The sequence below is a fragment of the Meriones unguiculatus genome, chromosome 6 (assembly GCF_030254825.1).
Source record: "Meriones unguiculatus strain TT.TT164.6M chromosome 6, Bangor_MerUng_6.1, whole genome shotgun sequence".
NCBI lineage: Eukaryota > Metazoa > Chordata > Mammalia > Rodentia > Muridae > Meriones > Meriones unguiculatus.
The window spans coordinates 82,476,607-82,501,743 of NC_083354.1; the positions used below are offsets into that span (position 1 = coordinate 82,476,607).

General features: G+C 45.3%; 1 protein-coding gene across 1 annotated transcript in view; it reads right to left on the reverse strand.

Annotated features, from left to right (window-relative positions):
- Positions 1 to 24,137, reverse strand: part of Zswim6 (zinc finger SWIM-type containing 6) — a 163,355-nt gene extending 139,218 nt beyond the window's left edge. Inside the window, exon 1 of the mRNA XM_021632755.2 lies at positions 23,314 to 24,137. Within this exon, the coding sequence (XP_021488430.2) occupies positions 23,314 to 24,106 (793 nt within the window). The 5' untranslated portion in view covers positions 24,107 to 24,137. The remainder of the gene's footprint in view (positions 1 to 23,313) is intronic.
- Between the last annotated feature and the right edge of the window lie 1,000 nt (positions 24,138 to 25,137).

The window sequence follows — 25,137 nt, forward strand, 5'->3', positions numbered from 1 at the left end:
AGCTATGGATTTCAGGCTGGCCTCAAACTCATGATCATGTGCCTCAGGCTGGAAATTACTAGGGTTATACCAGTGCGAAAGCATCATGCCTGGCCCACACTGAGCATTTTTAGGCCCATCCTGCTATCTTGGTTTTCTCTCCAACCACTACAAGTCAATTAACCATTAGGTCATTTGGGTCAGTTATAAATTTCTACAGCATGTTAAAACAAGATTTCCTCAAGCCTCACTAGAATAAACTTGCTCATCTAAAAATTCAGCATTCAGAAGAAAAAAATATATGGAAAATGGATATATTTTGCACCTGAGAATATTAATCTCACTGTATTATCTTTTAAAGTTATTAGTAACTCCATTTGACTATTCTATTTATATATGCTTTTGTACTTTCAGAAAATTTAAAAATACAGTCAGCTCTTCCTCACACAGAAAAAAGGTAAAAACATAATTTGTAGAAGGCCTAGATTAACAGTGACCTGGAAGACAAGAATACAACCCAGGAATGTTTGGCTTCCTGATGCAGGACAAAGAACTGTTCCATTCCTTCTTTTACACTGTAATTATTTGTTTGCCTCAAATATTTACAGTCTCTGAAAAAGTGCACAGGCAGCTCCCCATAACCTAAGGAATCTGTAAAACTACTACACTGGCTTAAGAACAGTGTCTTACCAACAGTGATTCAGTCATGATTCACTCAGAGGTCAAAAATCAATGGTGTTGGTCACAGAAAGCATTTTCTAATGGAACTCAGCAAGTATTATGAAGAACGTAAGCAAGCGTGGCACGTGTTAAGGAGTAAGTTTTTTTCTTATAAGGCTTTTCCTATTAATAGCAACATGCATGTATGTACTGTGTTATGATGTAGATTCTCGCTTTGAAGGAAGACTGTCTAAAAATGGCCTGAAATGATGGCTAGGCCTGAGCAGACTTAAATACAAGATCAGCAGCCTTGAAGCAGGAGGAAGATCATCACGGGGAGGCTGCTGCTTCAGTAAGTGTCCTGCAGATCCCCACGTTAAAGCTTGCTTCCGAGGGCTGGCCTACCTGGTAGCTGGAGAACAGTTAGAAGGTGACCCCACTGACAAACGCTTGGGGCAGCATCTATGCTCCAGGGATTGTAGGACCCAGTCTTTTCCAGCTTGCTTTCGTTTTGTCTGTTTAATCTGACTTTAAGTGAGTCTGCACCACCATGCATTCCTGCACAAGCCCAAAGCCATGTGGCAAACTGAACATGAACTGGGGCTTTTAAAACCACGGCAGTTCAGTGTCCAAGTGGGTTCCATAGTAATGGGAACAAGGACCTCCCCTATCAGTGGACTTGGGGGGGAGCATGTGTGGAGAAGGGGAAGGGAGGATGGGATTGGGAGAGGAGGAGGGAGAAGGCCACGGGGGGGGGATACAAAGTGAATAAAGTGCAATTAATTAAAATAAAAATTAAAATAAAATTAAAAAAATTAAAATAAAAAATAGAAAGAAAAAATAAAAATTAAAAAACAAAACAAAAACAAGCCTTCTAGTCACATCAGGACTCAGCATATCCTCAGAGGCCAGGCAAGGCAGCACTGCCAGGGGGAAATGATCCAAAAGCAGGCAACAGAGTCCAGGTTAGAACCAGCCCACTCCAGCCTAACTCATCAGGAGACCCACATGAAGAATAAGCAGCCCATCAGATACATGTGTACAGGGGACCTAAGTCCAGACCACGCCTGCTCTTTAGTTGATGTCTCAGACTCTGTAAAACCGCATGGGACTGGGCTAGTTGTCTCTTTTGGTCTTCTCTTGAGGTTCCTGTCCTTCCACCTCTCCCCTCAGCACTTCCACAGGACCCCTGGGGCTCTGCCCCATGTTTGGTTACAAGTCCCAGCATCTGTGCTGATCTGCTGGCTGGAGCCTCCCAGACAGTCAAGTTGGGTTCCTGTCTGCAAGCATAGCAGAGCACCAATGATAGTGTCAGGGGCTGACTCTCTACTGTGGGGTGGGTGACCTGATTACGTGAGATACGGGGCTTCTTTTTTCTATGGGAAAAGGAAGAGGGGAAGAGGAAAGGAGGGAAAAGGGGGACTGTGAGGAGATGAGGGAGGGGGCACCCTTCGTCGGTAAAGTAAATAAACTGAAATAAACAAGCCTTCTAGAACATGCCATAAGCACTATGCACCACCACAGGAGCCTTCCCATTGCTATCCAGTAGGCCCAAGCCAGTAGATGTGGCCAATTGTAGAGTGGAACCTCATCACGCAGTTAAGTTCTTCTTGCTAAAGTCTGAGCAACCAGCACGGTGGCACCCAGAGCACTGTCACATTTAAAGCACTCAACACAGAGCTGGAGGGTGCTGAGCGCTGGAAAGGGAGTGAGTCCTCTTCAAGTTCCTGTCCTCTCTTCCCCCTTGTCCAAGGAAAACCTGCTGACTCCTCACCTATATGTCAGGAAAACACCACAAGAATGTATGCTTGCTGTTTTTTATTAGTCTTTATTTAATATAAAAAAAAGAACATTAAAAGGATCTTTTACTAAATTTCAACTCAATCCAAGAGACAGCAAAGCTTTAAAGAAAGGGAGACAGGAAGAAAGGCAAGAACTTCCATAAGAGGAAGGAAACATAGCCACGTGCAGCACTACTGTGGTCAAGGCTGGAAGGCCTGAACAGGCCTGGGCATTAAAGCCAGGGGAGGACTAAAGAGAAACAGAAGCTAAAACAGTCCCATGTACTGGCTACATAGTCAATGATGACCTACAGAGTCGTTCCAGAGAAATCAAAAGTAAGTGTTAAATAGGCAAAAATCACTAGAAATAGCCACTCATTTGAAGTGCTTAGCAATAGGGAGAAAAACCTGTCATGAGATACAGAAGCGTAATCTAAGGAGGAGCTGAGGGTGAACACTGCAGTCACACTGCCTGAATTCACATTCCAACTCTGTCCCAAAACAACTGCCTGAATTCAGAGCACCATCGCCTCTCCCCACGCCTGTTTCCACATATACAAAAACAAAATGGCAGTTGAGCTGAAATTCTCTTAACTACATATTCCAAACTCCTCTGTGATCTATCTTTTAGTTTAGTTTTGTCCATAAGAACAGTAACAGGAAACTGGAGGTTGAGGAGGAAAAAGACCTTTGATTCCTGTTTCAAGTGGTACCCACAGGCACAGAAGCTAAGGACTAAAGGTAGGCCCGGAGCCATCTGTGACTGGGCCCCACTAACACATCTTTGGAGATTACTATAGTAAAATGAATTTTAAAAGTACCTTTGATCACTTGTAAAGTATAACTATTAATAGTTCATGTTATTCAAGCTGCTTAAGCTAGGAAGTGAAAGAAAGCTGTCGAAGGAGGAATGACAGTGTTTCCTGAATCTGCCATAGGATGTCACTAACAACCAGAGGCAGCTTGGTAACCCCTCAACTGGCAGGAGTCAAAATAGGTTCCCAACAGAGAAAGGAAGGTCCGTCAAAACATGAGACATCTTCTATAGTCACAAGTCCCTGAAAAAATGTACCTGGCTGCAGTAAAATCATTTCAAAAAGACATTTTGGTTTTCATAAACGTGTGTTCTCCATTAAGACTATTATATACAAGATTTATTATATTAAAAATACCTCCTAAATATTTAAATTAAAATACCATTTCATTTTAAAGTGCAATGACTAGATGTGTCACTTCCAAATCTTTGTACGCACAGATCCTGGTCTCTGCGACCCTGTATCTGAAGACTGCTGATCTACCAAGTCTACCAAGTGTCTACACCAAGTCTACCAAGGCGCACACTATTTATTCCTCAGGCTCCTGGGTCACAGTCCTACCTCTTGGACACGATATCACCCAACTGTGAATCTTTAGGTGGCTCATCATTTTATTTGGCCTTCTCTTTCTCTGTGTGGACTCTGAACAGTATGTATGGAGCCAAAGGTGATGTTAATATTCAAATTCCCTGGAAGACATTAGGATCCAGAGGTGCTAGATCCTGGCTTGTCAGTAATTATGTGGCAGTCTACTCACATCTCTAACCAACTCCCAGGCAGTGATGGACCTGTTCGTCTGGGGACCACAATGAAAACTACTATAAGGAGGAACCATCTGCTGGTCTGCCCCTCCCTCACTGCTGTGTCTAACCAGACGCCAAACACACTTTTAAATTCGGGGGAAATCCACTTATCTGTCTTCAAGCAAAGACAAAGAACAGGAGGAGGTGAAGAGAGGAGGAAGAAAGAGAGGGAGGTAGGCAGGATGGAAAGGCAGCCTCCTTTAATTACCATAAATCCCAGTATATGTTAAAGGAATGAGCTTTAAATATTACTTTAGCACTTACTATATATTCTGCCTAGAAATAAAAATCTCAACCGACTCATTGAATGTTTTATGAAAATAAAAAGTAATATTTAAGCCCAGATTACCAGCAAGCACTTGGCCAATAGTGACCACCCTTCATATAGTTCATCTGTCTTAGAAATTTAAGATAGAAAACATTTTCTCAACCTGAAAGGAAAATAAATGAAGACTCAACATCTTGGATCCAAGTTTAAGGAATCATTATAAGGTATTAAATTGCTAACAAATAAAGTGCTTATTATCAGATCAAAAAGTCTATTTAAGTAAAGATATGAGCCACATGTGTAACTTTTTCTGTTAGCAATATTATTTTAAAGTTTAAAATGTGAAATAATATATTTAATACAAAATATTGTTTCAATTAATTAGTCATAATATATTTAATTTTCCGCTGTCTTGAAAATCTAGTACATATGCGTACTATCTGAATTCTAGCCTGCCACATGCCACTCTTCATAGTGGCACAGGCCAGTGACTACACATGCCAATGCTCAATAGTGGCTATAGATACCACAGAAATTCTTGTCTCTTTCTTGAAGGCTTTGATAACCGGCACAATGGTGTAGCAACTTAGTACTTTTTCCATAAATATTTGTGAACTATAATTTTAAGAATTTGAAGTCTTAATGCTTCTAGACTGCTTAAAAAATTAAACTCGGGTAACATTTTGACCTCTGTAGCCTAACACTGTATTTCTTTAACTCCTCTCAGGAGGATCACGCTGTAAACAAGCAAGCTACCATCACTGCTATTTCACACCAAAGTCCCAAGGCCAAGTCCCATCTCTGCTCCACTAGCCCAGGGGAGGAGTCAGCAGCCACTACAGGTTTCTGTGGCTCCCTGGGTAAGGAATTCTCATCCCCTGGGCTTGTGAACAAGGAGTTAACTGTAACTAGGTCCTAACTACCAACCTCAATCTCCAAGACAAGGATCCGGTCCTTTGGAAGGGAAGGTAGCCACCTGAGTAAGTTATACCACTCAATAACAGCACAGTAAACACAGCCGAGAAGCTAGGAGAAATTTTCATTTAAAAAAATCACATTTTCATGTGATTCAAGTAGTACTTTAATACTGAATTAAAAGGAGAAAGGACAAATCAATTTAAAGTACTAGCATCTTTACTACTTCATGATCCATGAGACCAGACAATATATAAAACTTCAAATCTAATTAGCCTAACAAAGTATTTTACTTACAGTAAAAAAAAAAAAAAAAAAAAAAAAAAACAGGTGTTACCTTTAATAAACATAACTGATGATCAAAACAGAGTCTAAGAATGGAGGAGCATAGATCAAAGTTAGTGTAAGAAGCAGCTGAGAAAATGAGAGGCGTGGTGCTTTGGGCAAACCCCTAAACTACCCTTAATATCTACAATCCAGCGTATACCTCTTTACTACACAATCCACTGATGTATAGTTCAAATTATGCCCTAAAGAAATGGAGGGTGAGTGAGACGGTGCCTGTAAACAAAACAATTCCTGAATCCCTCAAAAATAATAGGCTGTTCTTTCACTTAACAGAAAGCGGGCTTTCTTCTGCAAATGAAACTCTTGCCATAAGCATAAATGTGCTCGTGTGTATGTGTCAGGGTAGGAGATAATTACATGCCTCTGAGGTCTAAATGATCTGCTGCCACATCACACCTTAAGCACACAGTTATTTCATTTTGAGCCATTCACTCTAGAGAGTAATTACTCATCCCACAACTTGGTCATAAAAAGCAGAGCTCACTCAATGTTCCAGCAACTGTACAGCACAGGTGGAATTTTATATGGTGCTTGTGTAAATCAGATCATCAAAAACAGTAAAAAGTGCTAAAATTATGACAAGTTATATAGACTCCCTAAGCTTTTAACTTGTAACTAGACCACACCGAAAGCTGCAAATAAACCCAGCTATGCAGCAAAAAGTTGGATCAATTTGAGAAGATAGGGTAAAAACACAGAAGCTGAGACCCTGGATGCTACCCAGAAAGACCCAACTAATCTTTTCTCTTCTGACCACAAAGATGTTTGCTAAAAAACAAGGGAGAGAGAAATCCTGAGACGGTGTGAGTTTGGTCCACCTTTAGGCTGTAATCTGACAACAAGAGAGTGACCAGAGCACTGCACATCACTCAGCGAGAACTGCTCACAGCCTACAGCACCCAGAGCAGCTTTCCTGTAACACAGCTGTGAGCACCAAGGCTTGGTACACTGAGCTTCTTGAAGCATCTCCTCCAGACACGCTGCCACATCTCCTCCTGAAAACGAAGCTCTGCTCAAAGAAATGGGACTTTTTCAAGCCAAATTCATAATGTCAGCACTGTAACTGAAAGTATTTTTTGTTAAGCCTAACAAAGAACAGAAGATCTCTTCAGCTAAACTCCAAAGAGTAAGAAGGTACTACATCATGGATGGGTTGTTTAATCACTACTTTGTGTAAAGATGGCTGTCACAGCAAATTCAGAAGTCAGGAGACACTATTCAAGCACCTGTAAGACGATAAGCATTAGAGAATAATGCTGGAGAGGATTCCACCTGACACTTCGGACTCCTGGGAGTGCAGCTCCACCACAGACTGGCCGGGGGCTGTTGCCTAAGATACTGGGGATCTCAACCGCAGAATAAAGTGCCTTCTTCTCAAGTGGGTACGAACACAGCAACCATGCTGGAAACAGACCTGGCATTCCAAAGGTGGATAGATTTATATAAACTTCAAATAAAAGCTGACCCAATCCTGACCACCGATAAAACACTACAAAAAGATTGTTTTTCCAAGACTACTTCTAATAGGCCAGAAAGAACTTTATACAGCAGATGCTTGGCTAGTATTTCTTACATCCATCCTTCTAGCCTGCTACTTTTCTGCTTGATTAGTGAGGGGAAAAGATTAAAATGATTGGGAGTCGGAGGAGAGAGACTGAAAAGGAAAAGCCTAAGTACAGGTAAGAACGCCACTCCACACAGACTGGAAGTGGCCCACACCGGCCCCTGCACAGGCCACTATCCCAAGCCAGCGCTACCTCTGACCAAGAGTATCCATTCATCAGAACTGGAGGAACGAGAAAGTGACCTCTGCTGCTTGAGCAAATGAAAGATCCAGCCATGTACCTCCCATTCCTTGTAAGCCTGGACACTTAGGACTATTCGATTTTTCCAAATGTGCCAATTTCTCAGCCCTTATAACGCAAATCCTCATTCAATGCACCTAAGCTTGATAAGGTACTAACTATATGCAAAGATCTCGAAGCTCTCATATTCTAGGAAAGTCTAACAACAGGGGATGCAAATACACCTTCTGGGGAATCTGGGAGTAGCTCCAAGAGACTACAAACATAAAATAAGGAAACACTTTTCAACTGTCATGTTCTTCATGTGACAGGTGTGGGCTAAGGACAGATGAGGCAGTGCCTCCTTCTGGAGACTCAGAAAAATAGTTTTAGGGCAAAACAAAGCTTCTTTCACTGAATCAACAAATTTTTATTGAATTCTAACTAAGTGCAGCTGTCCTAGGAGACAGGACTAGAAATGCATACAAACATAGATATACACATTTTTTTCACTCATGGACCTTACAATCTAACAGGGAAAATGGGAGGGGAGGAACCAAACAAACAAACAAAACAAACAAACAAAAAAGGGATTAAGGTTGCAAAGGAAAGAATTTTGTTCTGTTGTTTTGTTTTGCCAAATTCAAACGAGGCACGACTATGCAAAGATGGACATCCTAGGTGGCAGAGCATCTTGGACACACTAAAGGACGAGGAAAGCATTTATGCAAGAGGCAAATGAGGATCGGGGTGGGCCACGCGGCAACCTGCACAGCTGTGAATGAGTTGGGTCCTATGAGCAAAGGGAGGCCACAAAAAGAAGTGGGTACACACAGCATCCTACTGGCTATGATACATACAGAATCTAAGAGCTGATCTCCACCTGTTCAAAGATTTTTACTGACTAGCACTCATGAATATATAAGGTCTGCTCTTACATAATCATGAATAATCACAAATAGAGAGAGAGCATCAAGTTTTAAAGAGCTTTGTGGTATAAAGTAGTTCAGAAAAACCATTAACAGATCACACAAGGGGAAAATGCATTAACCTTATACAGCTAGAAAAGAATGTGGAGGTAGGAGCCCAGGTTTGATCACCATAGCTTCCCAAGGCAAGGACATTAAAAAACAAAACAAAAACAAATTTCTGGCAGAGCAAAAGCAGTCCAGGAAAAGAGCACAACCCAGACAGGCTGGGAAAATGGAACTGGTGACCACTCCTTTTCTAGATAACCAACCCTGACATGAGCCAGGCCTTGGGAGTACCTAGATTCTGGTTCAAGAGGCTCCTTTGGTGAATCCTCTTTTACTGCAAAACTAAGTCTTAAAAATCCCTCAAGGGAAAGTCATCAGTACATTACAGGTAAGTTTAACAAACTATTCCTGTTAAACTAGGCAACATATCTTCAAAACATACACTATCTAATGGATGCTTTGAAGTAGTGTATGCTTTTTCAAGTAATCACTGAGAAGGAGTTATCAAAAGACCAAGTTTAGTTTTCCAACTTTGTTTGGGATTTCTTTGAGGGATGAGGAGAACTCGGTTGCACATTGTGGCTCTTCTAAAACTCAGTTCTCCTGCTACTTGGGTACAGTCTTTTTTAAAGTGAAATATCAAGTAAAGCGGTGAGGGCTCTCGTAATTCCACAAAGGTATATATGCCAAGAATTTCCCTGGGCAACCTACTGTTCTGAAGGAAAATGCCCCAGGGTTTCCTACTCAACATTGTAACCATCCAATAAATGAACTGCTTTCAGACCAGCTTTTGAGTCAGTGCTAAAAGAAAAGGCCTCTCCAACTACAAGAAAAATGACACTTTATACAACAGTCCAGTACTAAAACCCAACCTTCTGTCCAGTACTAATATTCTTACAGAAAAGACTTTCAAAGACGAAGTCACAAACTCAGGAAACTAAATAGAAATAAAAACTTAAGAGGAAGGTGTCACACATACCATAGGACTGGTATATCATTGATCATTCATTTAGATGACATTTTGATGTCTACTATTCACACACTGATGATACTATCAATAGTTGATGTCCTGGATTTAAATTTTACCAGTGTGTTTTTTCCCCCAAAACGACCAGATTCATCTTCATTCTTAAAAAGAATTTTGTACAAAGGCAAACTCAAACGACCTCAGAACCACATGTGGTGGAATATTTTTACATTTGTTAGCACTCTGCCTTTCAGTCCATTTGATTAGCTAACTGATGCTCCCCTCATCAAAGATGCACAGAAATCTGCAATCTTAGATAAGATTAGGCATACTGATTTCTCTCAAGACTGCCATTCATTTTCTGCAGCTTTCACATTAAAAATGAATTCCATGGCTGAGTTTTCAAGTTTGGTTGAGCTCTTCAATAACTGAAAAATCTTACAAGGCCACTTACCTTCACTGGACAGAGATTACTTTTCAGTCTCAGTACCTACATACAAAATCCACTGTACCTACATAACCTCCCAGACTGTGCACGACTAGAATGTCTAAAAAGTCAGTACAAAGGTGAACTTTCCAGCAAAAATGAGTGCTGCACACAGCAGTGGAGGGGCACACCTGCAATCCCAGCACTGGGAAGACTGAGGCAAGAGTACTGGGTTTGAGGTCAGCCTGAACTACATAGTGAAGCACATTTTTAAAAATTTTCAAAAATACAAGACATTTCATGTTTTAGATGTGTTTAATATCGCTTAATGGAGTTGGGTTCAAAACTCAAATCTCAATTGTTAAAAGGGAAAGTTGAAATAAATTGTTTCACAACTGTAATGGATTAAAGGGCAATTAGCCTGTAGAAATGCAGCGGCAGATATTGCTAAATTAGCAAAATGTAGACTGTCACATCGTAAGGTAGACCACTTCATGTCAAGCTTTTACTCACACACAGTCTGAGTTAGAAGATGCCCTGCCTTGGGTATCTAAAGGGGCTAAAAATTACTAAATCTAAAATTACTTTCAGATTCCTGGATTCTGTCTGTCTATCATTGTTTCAGACAGACTCTCACTCTGTAAGGCCAGGGCGGCCCAGACAGAACTCACCAAAGTCTGCCTGCCTTGGTCTCCCGAAGGCTGAGATTAGAGGTATACGCCATCATCCCCAGCTCTAAAAATAAGGTTGTACACAACATTAAAAGGCAGCCCAATAAAGTATAAATGTGTGGAAGCTGGGAAGGGCCCGCTATGCCCAGCCAGGTTCACTTGGATGTTTTGTGCTTCTCGACCTTACTCATCACTATCACCTAGCCCCAGGAGAGACACACATACACACATACACACACACACACAACCAGAGAGAGAGGAGGGAGGAAGACGCACACACCATGGGGGTAGAAAATACAAACCATATGCTTGTGCCAAAAAATTAAGTTTTGGGGGAGGGAGGGAGGGAGGCAGGGAGGGAGGCTGGAGGAATGGCTCAGCGGTTAAAAGCACTGGGCTTCTCCTCCAGAAGACCTGGGTTCGATTTCCAGCACCAAATGGCAACTCACAACCATCTGTGACCGAAGCCCCAGGGGGATGCAATGCTCTCTGGCAGCAGGTACACATGTGGTACAGACATATGCATCCAAAACATACATATAAAATAAGGAATTTGAGACGAAACGAAAACTTTAAAATAGATCTTAGACAGGCATAACACTACTCAAGTTTCATGACGTCGAAATAAAAGATAAGCCACTGCTAAGCAGTAAGTTATAACACAAACCCAGACCTAATTAGCACTTTGAAGACACTCAGTCACTACTAGCTCTGCCACTAACTTCCTAAAAAAATACCTAAAAGACTGAAAATAAAATTGTTATAGTAAAGAGCATGAAGAAGCCAATGGTAGAGAGCTAGCCTAACTTTGTATCTCAGGGCTCTGGGGTCAATCTCCATCACTGAAAAGAAAGATGAAAGTACTTTATAAAGAACATGAAAACACTGAGTGAAACTAAAATCTGTAAAATAGCTTTTAAGTCCACTTGAAATTTTTTATTGTTAGATGAACAGGTTGGTTTTTTTTTCCTCCCACTGTAGCATCCTTACTAAAAACAAACTATAATATTATCCAGGTTTTTGGAGTTCCCTGTTATTTGTGAAATAGCTTAAACAAAATGCGTTTTGAATACATTGCTAAGAGAGATCCATGGAAATTGCAAAGGAACTGCTCTGACAAGTTCCAAGGAAGAACATCATTCAAACACTCAGCCACAAGGAGTCTAAGGCCCTCTGGTCTAACCTCTACCAGGCCTGTTTTAATCAAGCTTCTCAAGGCTGGGCTCACACCACATGACTCAGCTAATAAATCTGAATTAAGTTAAGAATACAAAGAATTGTCACTTACCAACTACCATTCAATAGGCTGTAATTTTCTGTAAATCACATTAAACTTCATGAACACACCTCTGCAGACACCCCTTGATGTCAGCTGGTCACTCTCCAGGCTACACTCAAGATAACCTTCCATCTGCAGAACCAACACAGCCTCTAGTTGCAGAGAGATGCGACATGAGAACACTGTATGCTGTGGCATACATTAGTGCACTTGCTCTTCCCTCCCCAAGACATTCTAATGTGACCAAATGTTTGCCCTCGTCATAAAGGAAAGAAAATACTCAGATCAAAACCACCAAAGTGCCCACCTTGCTCTTTTCCAAAATGCCAGGCATAGTGGTGCTCACCTACAAACCCAATACTTGGGGAAAAGAAGCAGGGTGGTAGCCAATTCCGGGCCATTCGGCGTTTCTCTGACAGACCCTGGCTGAAAGATAATTCTCATTTTCTTACAGCATCTCTGCTTTACTGTCTGAGAATGCAGGGCTGAATGTGGCAGCGCATGCCTACACCATCAACACTGAGGGGGCAAAGGCATGAGGCCATGACTTCAAGGCCAGCCTGAGCAACAGAGCAAGACTACCCCAGAAAGGAAACAAAACCAAACTATAAAAACGTAATATCATCTCTGAAACATCCACTTTTCACTAAGTCATTCAGCTTCAACTTTCTTCTTTTCATAAAAAGTGAATTTACTTAACTACCTTAAGACAAAGAAGAAATCAATTTGATTTTATATCTTTACTTTGTACTGTCCTAGGAAGGCATGTCAGGTCAGTGCACTGGCATTAGCCTTACACTGTACCATGTTCTAGAGAACATGGGCCCAACCACCACTGTTTCTATGGCAGCCATGGTGCCATCTAAAGCCCAGCCCTAGCATGCTCAAGTATCTATACTCCACTGCAAAAACCCTAAGTATTGTCCTCCGTACAGAAGTCCCTTCTATTTCACACTGTGACACTCTTTGCTTCTTCCCAACAATCACTCAAAAAGAAGCCCTCATTTCCATTCTCAGTGCCACAGTTGGTCACGAGGGTCCTCAAATCCCAGGTGCATCCTAAAGTTTAAGGCTCAGTTTACAAGTATGAGCTTCATGATACCAGCCAAAGAGTGGGTGGAATCTAGACCCCTGTCTCCATCCTCCAGGCCAAACCTTGCTGCTCCCTAAAGAATAAACGTAAACCCACACATGTGCCAAGCAGAGGGAACAGCTTAAAGAAGTGCTGGGGGTTTTTTCTTTTTCTTTTTTCTTTTTTTTTTTTTTTTGGTCTGATGACACCTATAATTATATAATTCAACCCAGACACCACAACTTCAACAACAGTAGCAATTTTAAAAATGCTGAGGCATATTAATGAACCATGTAAACTTTGCACCTCTTGGTGCCACCACAAAGCCGAAATTACTGTGATAAATATATGTCTGACCTGATAAGAGTTTTTAAATCTTCTCTCTAAAATAATCTCTATAGCACACGTCTCAAAATTTATTTATGATAACTATTTTTAAACTTTTTTTTTTAAAAAAAGTATCACATTGTATTTTTTTGAAAGTACAAGCAAACACAGCATTGTAGAACAGAGTATATCTCAAACTTAGTTAGACTGATAAAAAAATTAGGTTTCCGACATTGGCCACCAGTCCCACAAAGTACTGGCCCTATGCCATCATGGCCTAGTGCCAGCCTGCTGCAGGGCCAGGCTAAAAACACCAGCTAAGCAGCAGCTGAAACACACAGGTCCTTCTGAGCTCTGCTTATTTCCCTAAATCATGAGAGGTAGTTAGTGGGGGGACACTGGCAGGGGCTGAAAAGAAACTGCATAGGCACACCTAACCTCTCCTCCCGGCTTTCCTTTGCGGTAGCCTCCCAAACTACCTCACACAAGACATCCCAAGAGAGGAAAAGAGGAGGACAGCAGAGGGGAGGGGATGTGGACAGAAGGGGGAAGGGGAAAGGAAGGAAACAAACTTCGAGGCAAGCCAGGCACAGAGGCTGCATGCCCTGGGCCTCAGTTGCAGCTCCACTATGCCAAAGCCTCTGTTGGTCAGTCCAGGGTCCAGCTTCGCCACGGTCCAAACAAGGCACATGCCACATCTCAGTAAGACTGCCTGGGTTGCTGGGTTGAAGTTTCGTCAAGAATAAAGTTACACAACTGATATATTTAGGAACGGAAAGAGGAAAGAACTGTAATATATATCCGAAATATAAATGAACTTGAAGGATGTTATTTTAAAAAACAATCCTCAGGAACAGAGCTAAGAAACTTGAAAAGTTTGCTTGTATAAAACAGTCAAACAAGTTTCTACTATCAGGATTTACTTTACAACAGGTATTTAGAAAGACATGAGCATTTCTTTTTAAAGACCAGTTAATAAGCCTAGTGTGGTGAAGCACACCTTTAATCCAAGTACATGGGAGGTGCAGCCAAAGTGAATCTCTATGAGTTCGAGGCCAGCCTGGTCTACAAAGTGAGTTTGGGAACAGCCAACAGAGAAGCCATGTCTTCAAAACAACAAAAACAAACAAACAAACAAACAAAAATGAATAAGTAGGAAGAGAGAAGCTAGTTAACGAAATGAGTACAAAGGTCCCTGAAAGTAGTGCAGCCTTCAATCTGTCCAATGTCTTTTGTACCTAAATTATGAATAAAACACCTGTTGTTCACATATAAAGACACGAGGAGAAGTCTAAACTGTACTGATGTAAAGAATCAAAAACACAAGAGGCTAACAAGATAGATTAGCAGTCAAGAGTGCTTACTGCAGGGATGAGAGCTAGCCCAGTGGTTAGGAGCAGCCACACTGTGGCCTGCAGCTGCCTGGAACCCCACTGCAGCAGATCAAATGCCCTCTTACGGCTTCTGTGGGAATTACATACATGTGGTACACATACATAACATACAAGCAAATCACTTACTACATAAAAATTAAATAAAACTGAAAACAAGCGCTTACAGAGGACCTGGATTTAGTTCCCAGCATCCAGATTGCAGCTCACACCCACCTGTAACTCCAATTCCAGGGAATTCTCTGTTTTCTTCTGGCCTCTGAAGACTTCTGCATTCATGAGATGCCCATATATGCACGCAAACATGCACACATATAAAATAAATAAATAAATAAATAAACCTTTTAAAAAAGGAATTTAAAACCCACTCAAGGGTTCATTTTTATACTATCTTCTTAGGAATATTTCCTGTACAGTATCTACTGACAGTAAAGGCCTGATATTAATTAACAATGAAAATACTTCAAGTAAGTAGACTGTTAAATAAGGCAAGACCAGGCAGCTAGTCACCTGAGTTTTAAAGCACATTAATTCACTTAATGAGCTTCCAATTTATCTGATCGACTTATTGGGTTTTAAGAGTTTAAAAGTACTGAAAAGTTCTGCTGTGGCCTACCAATTAACATCTGGGCATAACAGCTGCACAGACGAAACTATGAAATCAGCTCACCCAAAGTCGGCTGCTATCCCACACTAAGAAGCGCCGCGAGGAGTGTGCGTGTACTGAGCGCACTCAGCGACTCCGTCTTCACGTTACTCCTTTCAGAAGTTCAGCTTCTCCTGGAAGGTGATCAGCCACCCAACACAACCATCCTCCAAAGCTGAAATCCAGTAGAAAGCAACCGTAAAAGACCGGTTTCGCCGTAGGCATAGTTTGGTGGTAGGCAGGGTTTGGGGGAAGGAGGAGTGACTTGGCTACAACAGACATTAGAATCCAAGTTACAGTTAGCAGTGACCTTCAGCTCTCCCCATAAAGGCCACTCGAAAAAGCAGCAAGTGACTGTAAGCTTGAGGGTAATCTAGAATCAAGAGACAATACACTATTACACGCAGGACCGCTCAGGCTCAGAGCACTGGCCAGGCTGTCTCTGGTCCTGCCCATCATGGTCTGTGCAGCCTCAGAAAATCCACTGCTCCTTTTTCTCTTACACATTCAGTTGCTCATCTTAAAGTAAGAGTGATAGTGCCTACTTATCTTTGTTGTAAAGAAGTAAAAAATGAGTAAGGAAAGCGAGGGGGTGGTGCACACCTTTAATCCCAGCACTAGGGAAGCAGATGCAGGCAGATCTTTGAGTTAGAGACCTGCCTGGTCTACAGAGCAAGTTTCAAGACAGCCAGAGCTACACAGAAAAATCCTGTCTTAACCAAACAAAGAATAAGGAGAATATCTAGTGCATGGCTAATGGCTTCATAAATTCAGCTTTTACTACTGTTACCAATGTTACAATAGAACTTATCAGGAATCCTAGCAAACTGGTTCAACAAAGAACTGCCCCAAACCATAGGAAAAATTTTTTTAAAGCTCAACACCACTACAAAAAAAAAAAAAAAAAAAAAAAAAAGGTATGTATGGGCATATCCTGAAGGGCTTTGAATGTACCCTTTACTGATGAGAAGGCAGCTCACTAGCCTTCTACAGCACAAGCTGTAGAAACCAGACAGTGTTTTTTATCCGCAACTTATGACTCGATCTGGACAGTTTCTCAAAGCATCTGGGCCTCCTCATTTTATCAGAAAACTGAGGAAAGTGGGGCAGGGCGGTTCAAAAGGATAATCCCATCTGAAAGGTTGGGGTAGAAAGCTGAGAACTCCAGGCCATCCCAGACTACATACATTGTGAGTTCCTGTCCAGCCTGGGCTACAGAAGACTCTCAAACACACACACACACACACACACTAAGTAAAATGAAAATCAAGAAGTTGAAATTAATGGCATCTACCTATTTCTAAAAGCCTCCACAATGGTAGACTACACTGTAATGTGTTTTCTTCCTAAAAATAGCTTTTGGTATGGAGGAATGTATCTGTACACAGCACAAATCACTGGATTATTCTTGAGGTGGCAATGCTAGAGCCTGTCTGATCTTCTGGCTCACTTAGTAGTTCCACAGAAACAGGCCACGCATGGGACTACACACCTGTAATAGAAGGGCAGGACAATCTTGAGATCAAGGCCACTATGTGTGATGCTGTCAAAAGGAAGGAAGGAGCAAAGGAAAGGCAAGCATTTCAGACAGAAAACATCTGCCAGCCATCTACTATTTGTTAAAAAGTCCACGTTTCTATTAGTTCAAAATTTAAAATGATATCAGACTTCACACTGCTTTCTCTCCAAAGGTTACTGTAGCTCTTTCTTATGTGGGGAAAAAGAGAGAGAGAAAGAAAGAATCCTATTTTTTAAAAAATGAAAACATGTATACAAACACATTCTCACCAGTACATAGGACATTGAGTAAGACATACCTAGGCGGTTTAAAAAAAAAATTCGAACCAACTTTTTTTTTTGAGAATCTAGCTAGACAGAGAAATAGAAGTGCTTAATAAATCAAGATAATATAACATTTTCTCCAAATTATCATTTGATATTAATTTCTCAGGAGACAAAATCATCCTGTTTGCTTCAAATGTCGGAGGAACTCATGTTTTCAAATATATAGTAATTTGCACACATGTACAGTCAAAAATGAATGAAGCAAGGGAGATATAAATTAGGCTTTTTACTGAGCAAAATCTTTTTTAATTATACAATGGTAATTTAAAAGGTAATGGAAAATGATTTTGTGCCCTGAGAGAGAGAGAGAGAGAGAGAGAAAGAGAAAGAAAGAGAAAGAGAGAAAGAAAGAAAGAAAGAAAGAAAGAAAGAAAGAAAGAAAGAAAGAAAGAAAGAAAGGAAGAAAGAAAGGCAGACAGACAGCAGACTGGGGTGCCATTTCCTTTATTTCTAAGACAATCACATTTCCTAATAATTTTACTTCCTCTTCTAGGTTCTATGTCCTCAATATAACAGTGTGAGTCAGTAGCAGCTGGAGTTTAATACTCCCGTATCAGAGTCCCTAACACAAGTGAGTTTGTTTATCACATGTACGTGTAAGCAGGCTTCTTTGAGATACCAAATTCATTTTGATTCACTGATGAAAATGTACAGTCTAACACAAAAACAGAAATAGTAAAGAGCCAAACATGTAACTTTTAAAAGAGATTGATTTCTTAAAAGCCATCCTCTCCTATTCCCTGAACATATTACTAGCAGAAATCACACATTCTTAGCTAAATGCTAAACATGAGTGTGAGTACAAGAGAGATGCTGGCCCTGCATTTTTCCTTATGAAACATGAAAAGCTAGGAGAAAGACAGAAGTGACTAGCAACGACAAAATGAGCATCTTAAAAATCAACAAGGACATACTTAAGAAAGTAAGAACCTCCAATGTTTGATTAATTGCAGTAATCCTCTTCCATTAAAGGTCATGGCTCACAGGCATCGTGATGTTTCCAAAAGAACAGCATCGAAGCCTAGCATTTTCCAAAGAAATTAAATTTAACACAAAAGGGAAAAAGGAGCCAGCCTCTGCAGTCCAAGCGTGTACTCATAACACAACTATCCAGCAAAGAAATACAAGACCCGGGCTGCAGATGTGGCTCTATGGTTGAACACTTACCTAGCACCAAAGAGACGCTTAGTTCACCCCTAACATAGAAAACAAACCAAACTGCAAGGCTGAAGCAAAAATTGAAATGATGGCTTACCACAAGCCTGCAATTCCATCTTCCATTATTGATGAAGTATCTGTGTGTGCACATGTACACACCCATGTGGTGTGTATACTCTTGGTGTGAATGTGTGTGCATGTGAGTGCACCTGTGGATGGTGGCCAGCGTTCAACAGTGAGTGTGTGTCTCAACCACTCTCCATATCTTTTTCTTTTTTTTTTAATAAGGTCTATTACTGAACCTGGAGCTCAGCAACATAGCTCGGCTGGCTGTCCAGTGAGCGAGCTCCAGAGATCCACCTGCCTCTGCCCTCTTGAGCGCGGGGTTATAAGTGGACACTTTCTATAGGGGTACTCAGGTCCAAATTCACATCCTCATGCTTGTTCAGCAGGCAGTTTACTGGCAGAGCTCAGTGACCGCCTGAGCCTTTTTGCTGGATCAATGTCTGGATACAAAATAAAATAGTGCTGTAGGCACTGGACAGCGGATTTCTTCTTTAGGCCAATACCAACTGTCAGGGAATGAAGAGCCACTGAGCGCCAAGCACCCCTCCCCTACCAGGTACTGAAAAGCTGCAAACAAACTTCTCAAGTCACACACACAAACATGCAAATGCTTCCAAAGCTTCTCCTTTTCTACATGTAACGTTTTCATTTGTCAAAAGGCAGACACTGGGCTGGGAGTGTGGCTCAGTGGCGGAGCATCTGCCTCACAGGTCCTTGCGTTTAATCCCCCTGAAAAGCAATGATAAATTAGAATACAGTCCTATATACAAAACTGTTCCCTCTTATTTTACCCTTTAAAGTGGGTGCAATAAAACATACTCTAGCCAGTCTAAACTACACTCAACTCTGAGAGAAAATTTAGAGTCTCATCTTTATATAGTCATGTTTGGTCAATAAAGAAAATAATAATACTCTATAGTAAAGGCCAATAAATTATCTAACTAAAAATTTTATTCATTTTAATTCCAATATATAATCTCCTTGTACTTTACTGCCTTGACTTCCAACCCCAAACAAAAAAGAAAAAAAAAGAATATATGAATTTATGTGTTAATAAAATTCAAGCAGTATTTTTCTCTCTCAAAAGCAACTACCAAAGAAAGAAATGGCAACTGCTATTAAAACTTAATGCCTTCCTCCTCACATAAAAGATTCTGGCTGTGCTTAAACACGTCTTCTAAATAATTTCAAACAAAATAAACTAAAAAAAAAAAAAAACAAACAAACAAAAAAAACAAAAAACACATCCCACTCCTTCACAAAGAACATCATTTTCACACACACATGAAAACACATTATAACTCAAAGGTAAACTTTAATCATCTTTAATTCTGAAAATATATGCAGTTGTTTTTGAGAGAAATAAATCCTCTAAAACCTTGCCAGTTCACTTAACTCACTTCTCCAGTTTGCTGCTACTTACATGGCCTTGCTGTACTTTTTACACTTTTGTTGTTTTAAACAAGTGAAGCATCCTATGTGGAGGGAGTTATTTGTTTCTGTTTTGTTTGTTTGAAACATGATCTCAATGTGTAGCCCTGGCTGGCTTGGAACTCACTATGTAGAACAGGGTACGCTTGAACTTAGAGATCCCCCTGCCTTAAGTATGGAGATTAAAGCCATGTGCCATCACCTTTCTTTGTTAAAATACATCAACTGCTTGATTTTTTTTTCATAGTTGCATAGTATTCCACTCAGCACTTCCTGACCAAATCCTATCTGGCTGGCAGAAATTAGGAGTGAGTCCAGCTTCTCACTGCTGCAGACTCCACGCAGTGGGCGCTCCCATGCACACCACTCCCATGCACCTGTATCATGGCATCTGTAAGATGCCCTCCCAGAAGTGGACAGAGGGCTGCACCAAGCCGGGGGCTCGGCAGGACCCTCCCCCGCCATCCTAGCCAGCTTTGGGCACTCATCACTCTCTCCTTCTCCTTCTGACTTCAGCAACGTAGCTGAAGAAGAACAGTGCCTCATGTGTACTTGAGTTTCTCTGTGTAAGAAAAAAGATAGGGTGCTTGGTAACCACTTGGTCTCTTTGCTTCTGAACTACGATGCCAACATTCCCTACTGAATTTCCTTAGGAATTTCCAGCCTACCTTTGGTCAAACATGCCATAAATATTTGTTCCAGTTGGAGATTTTGCTTAGTTTATGATGTTTTTAACCCATCGGAATATTTTTTTAAATTTTTTTTCCCAATTAATCTGTCTTTGCCTTTGCTTTTAGATCATATACAAGAGGTTCAGACAAAAACCTGGGGGAAACTGTGAAGTAATTGCTTAACTGAGATCAGGACTATATACCAACAGACAGCCTTCTTAGCAAAAAAGCATCCTAACTTAATACCAATAAGTAAATAGATTTCCATAAAACTTTCCTATAACCAGATGACCAATTATTAAATATAACATATCTAATAATTAAATATCATTTGCCAGTACCAAAAGGCTTCGTGTTTTGTTGAAAATCTGCCCAGCAAGCGTCGTTTCTAACAAACCCAATTCTCTACTCCTCAATCTTTGGACAAGCTTCAACACTAACAAATGTAAGATAAAGTCCAACAACTAGTTTCCCTATTGTGACTAGCATTCATGAACATTTCCTGTACAAACTTGAGTTGTTCTTTTCCATCTCAGATTTGGCTTTGATTTTTTTTTTGGGGGGGGGGGAGTGATTCTACAGCAAATCACAATTACAAGCTTCTTAAAGCATACTGACTCCAACCCACCACTTGACCCTAAATTAGATACTTAATCTAGCTGGCTTCCCCACTCCTCATCAAGGGTGGACAAAACCTGATTCTAAGTTTTCTTTCTCACAGTGCATTTATTTAGCAGCTCCATCTCGGAAGGCTGAGTGGCACAAGTAAGACAACTTGGACGTTACAGAAACGGGGCAGTACTCAGAGAAGAAGAAAAAAACCGTTTCCCGCAGTTTGTACAGCGTTTGTTCAGTACGTATGTGAGCATTTTCAAAGCAGTGGTGGTCAAGTCTTCAAACTGAACTGGAGAGGCACGCCACTTCACATTGACCGAAGCCAATTGTATTCAAGTGGCCTGGCCGCCTTCCCCTTTCGGGACCATTAAAAAAGTTATTATTTTCTTTTACAACTAACTGTTCACCCTGGCCTCTTCCACTGATGAAAGCCGGCAAAGCCCACGCTGTGTGTCTGTCTCCTGGAGAAGATTGCATCTTTTATTTATCGCCCCTTGGCTTTATTTTCACAGTGAATTCCTGGCCTAAATGCAATCAGCCAAGAACCCTCCCTATGTGCTCTCCTGTCATTCCACATTGCTCGCAAGCAGAGTCAAACCCAGCAAGGGGAAGGGGCGGGGAGGGGGCCACGACGCAATGTTGCCAGCCAAGCCATAAAAATTCAGACTCCAGTTAGTTATACTCAGAAACCGTAGATGTGCTTCAGTCGGTTTCACACCGGCAAGCAGAGAGGAGAAGGGGGGAAAAAGATGTAACTTGAAAGAATGTTAATTAGATGTTAAAGGGAAGAAGGAGGGGGAGATGGATAGCCTCAAAAACCAACCCCCCTCTCAGACAGAAGGAAAGGGTGCTGAGCACCACTGACGGCTGTCTTTGGAAATAAATGACCATGCAGAAAATCACGTTTTCAGATTACATTAGAATTCAAATTAACTAAACAGGATTAAAACAAATCTTCTGTGTCGGGGCCACTATCCAGAGCCCCACTCCACTCCCTGAGAAAAGGACAAAAAGATCGGACTACAGAGAGGAGAGAGCAAGTTAAAAATGAGAGAGATGGGGAGAGAGAGAGAGAGAGAGAGTCAGTCAGTCTTTCAAATCTATCTATTCCCATTCATTTGAGTCGGGGTTCATCCCTACAATTGCAACTCGACCGAGGTGGGAGGGGGTTATAAAATATGCCTTCATCACTCGGGAGGAAAAAATATGGGGACAGGGAGGCTGTTCGGCAGCATTGTTCCCTCCGGTCCAGCTCAACCATTCCCATATCTATGACTGGAAAAGATATCTAGACAGAAGAGAAAGAAAAGCGCTGTGGAGGCAGAGGGATCTGAGAAAACTCTCCTGGTCTGTCAGAGAAAGGAGGGCTGTGCGGCTTTAAATCACAAGTCCTTCTCTCGCCTTTGTCAAATATCTTCTACTTTACAAGCCCTGAAAAGAAATAAAGAGGCTCTTTTGTTTGCTTTCCCCTTTTCGGGGGGTGACAGAAAATTGAAAGGGGCACAAATAAGCCCGAGAGGAGAACAAAGTGCCGGGCGGTGCGGGGCGGGCAGCGGCGAGGGGGCCCCGGGACGCAGCCGCCGGGCGCGGGGCTCGGCGTCGGACGGGGCTGCCCGGCTCTCCCTCCCCGCCGCGCCCCGACCCCAGGCGCAGGCCGGCGCCGGGCGACGGGAAGGATGCCCTCCCGGGGTGAGGAGCGCGGGCGCGCGGCGCCCCTCAGCGGCCCGGCCCGCCGCCACTCGCCGGCGGGGGTGCTCGGAGAGCCGGGCGCGGGCGGCGCGGGGCTCGCCTCAGACACCTCGGGGAGCCGGGGTCCGCGGGACCCCGCGGCCGTCGGAGCCCCGAGCGGGGCGGCGCGGTGGGGACGCGCTCCCCCCCCCCTCCCGGCACCGTCCTTCTCGGACCGCGGGGCGCGGAGCGGCGCCGAGAAGAAAGGACGCGAGCCGGGCAGCGCCGAGCGAGAGAGCGAGCAGGAGAGCGAGCGAGCGAGCGCCCCGGCCGGCATTGTCTGCGGCCCGCGCCCCCTCCCCCGCGCCGCACGCCCCAGCCCGAGCCCCGCGGCCGCCCGCGCCTTTGTCCACGCCCGCCCGCCCCGCACGCCGGCGCTCAGCCCACGGGACGGCCGGCGGGGACGCCGACACCCACCGCCCCGCCACCGAGGGGCGCGTCCTGCTGATTCATTTCCCACTCGCGCTGGCCCGTCCGGGGAGACGGGGGCGGGGACCGGCGGGAGGAAATGGGCGCTCCGCTCCGGGCACCGTCCGAGTCGCCCGCTGCACCGCGCGCCGGGCCCGGGGTGGCCCGGGTGCGGGGGGGAAGGGAAGTAGCGAGGGGACCCTTCCCTGCCCCCCCCACCCCCCGAGGGACGGGAGGACAGAGACAAGGACCGACGGCCCGCGGCGGCCCCCGTGACTCACCGACTTGCAGGACGTTGTCTACGCAGCCACCCTCCAGCAGCGCGATGCCCCGGCGGAAGGGCAGCCGCGTCTCATCGCCACCGTCCGCAGCGCCGGCCGCCCCCACCGACGGGGTCCCGGTGCCCGCGGCGGCGGCGGCGGCGGCGGCAGCGGCGGCGGCGGCGGCGGCTGAGGTGGCAGCCGGCGAGGATGAGGAGCCGCCGCCGCCGCCGCCGCCGCCGCCACCCGCGCCGCCGCCCGTGCCGCCGGGGCCGCCGCTGTCGTCGCCGGGGCCGCCCGCGGAGCCGCCGCCGGTGTTGAAGGACGAGTACATGCAGATCTCCCGCTCACTGCGGGGAAAGGACCAGTAGACGATGCGGCGCTGCACCGGCTCCGGGATGCGCTCGAAGCGCTCCTCCACGCGCTGGAACGGCCACTTCTCCGCCACCCTGCGCGCCGCGATGTCCAGCAGAGACTCGGGGCTCTGGGTCTTGCCCGGCGGCAGCAGCCCCAGCGCCGCGCCGCCCCCGCACGCCGCCGCCGCCGCACCGCCCGCCCGCGGGCCGGGCCGGCAGGCAGAACTGTAGCCGCCACCCGCGCCGCCGCCGCCGCCGCCGCCGCTGCTGCCCCCGCCACCGCCGCCGCCGCCGCCGCCGCCGCCCGGCCGGCAGCAGAGCCGTTTCGCGGGAGGAGGCTGCTGTCCGCGCTCCGCCATGACCGCGCCGCTTCTAACCCGACAGCGGAAGTGCCGGGACCCTATAAACGGCACAAGGAAGCGCGACACGCACACGCCGTGGCGACGCCACGCTGCCATCTAGGGCCCGCCGCTCCTTGTAGGGGCACGGGAGGTGTGGCCTAGGCCGTGACGACGGCGCCGAGGAGGAGCACCGATAGGGAGAGCCGAGGGGATGGGGCGGGGCCTATGCAAATCACTGGGCTGAAACATAAATAGAGCGCTCCGTGGCCACGGGGGCGGCGGGGCGCTCGGGTTGGGTGCCGGGTGGGCTGTGAGAATGTCAGGCTGCTGTGACGCGGGGGGGGGGGGGGGGGACGGGGGGAGGGGGCGGGGCTCAGGCGGGGTTCCCGCGGGGGGGGAGGGGGCGGGCCGCCGGCCAGGCGGAGGGTGGGGGGGGGTCTCTGCGCCCCCCCCCGCCCCGCGTCTACTCAACTTAGCCCTCCAGCGCCCCGCCGCCTTTTGATGTCCGCGGAGTGGGGACGCGCCTCGTGGGTCGCCGCGGGGCGGGGAGGGGAGGGGAGGAGGGGTCCGCGCTAAATGGAAGGCGGACCGGCTGCTCGGTGCCCCACCCCCCCGCCAGCCGGCCCCGCGGGGAAAAGCCTCTGGGCGGAGGAGGCGCTTTCAAAACAAAGAAATGCTGCGTGAAGCCCCGGGGACGCGGCCCGGAGGAAGGCGGGGGAGGCGCGGCCCAGGCCGCCCGCTCTCCTCCCAGGCCGGCGGGGCCAACTTCCCCCGCCCGCGGCCGAGGCTGCGGCGGCGCCGGGGCAGTGGGGGGAGCCCAGCCGCCGGCTTCTCCACTTCACTTTCCGCCGACCCGGCCGGGGAAGGGGCGCGGCCGTCCCCCGCGAGGAGCCGCGGGGCGCTGGGGCGCTGCCCCCCGCGGGTCCCGGGCCGGCCGCCCCGCCCCGGGTGCACCCCCGAGCCCCAGCCGCCGTCCTCGGCCACCCGGGGCGGACCCGGGGGTCGGGCCGCTCCGGTTGGGGCGCACACGCGGGCGGCGGGTCGCGCAAACTCTCGCTCGCGAGGCCGTTGTGGCGGCGGTGGTCGCTCGCTCGCGGCCGCCCGGTGGCGGACAGCGGCCGCGGGCGCTCCGGAGCGTGCGGCGGGGC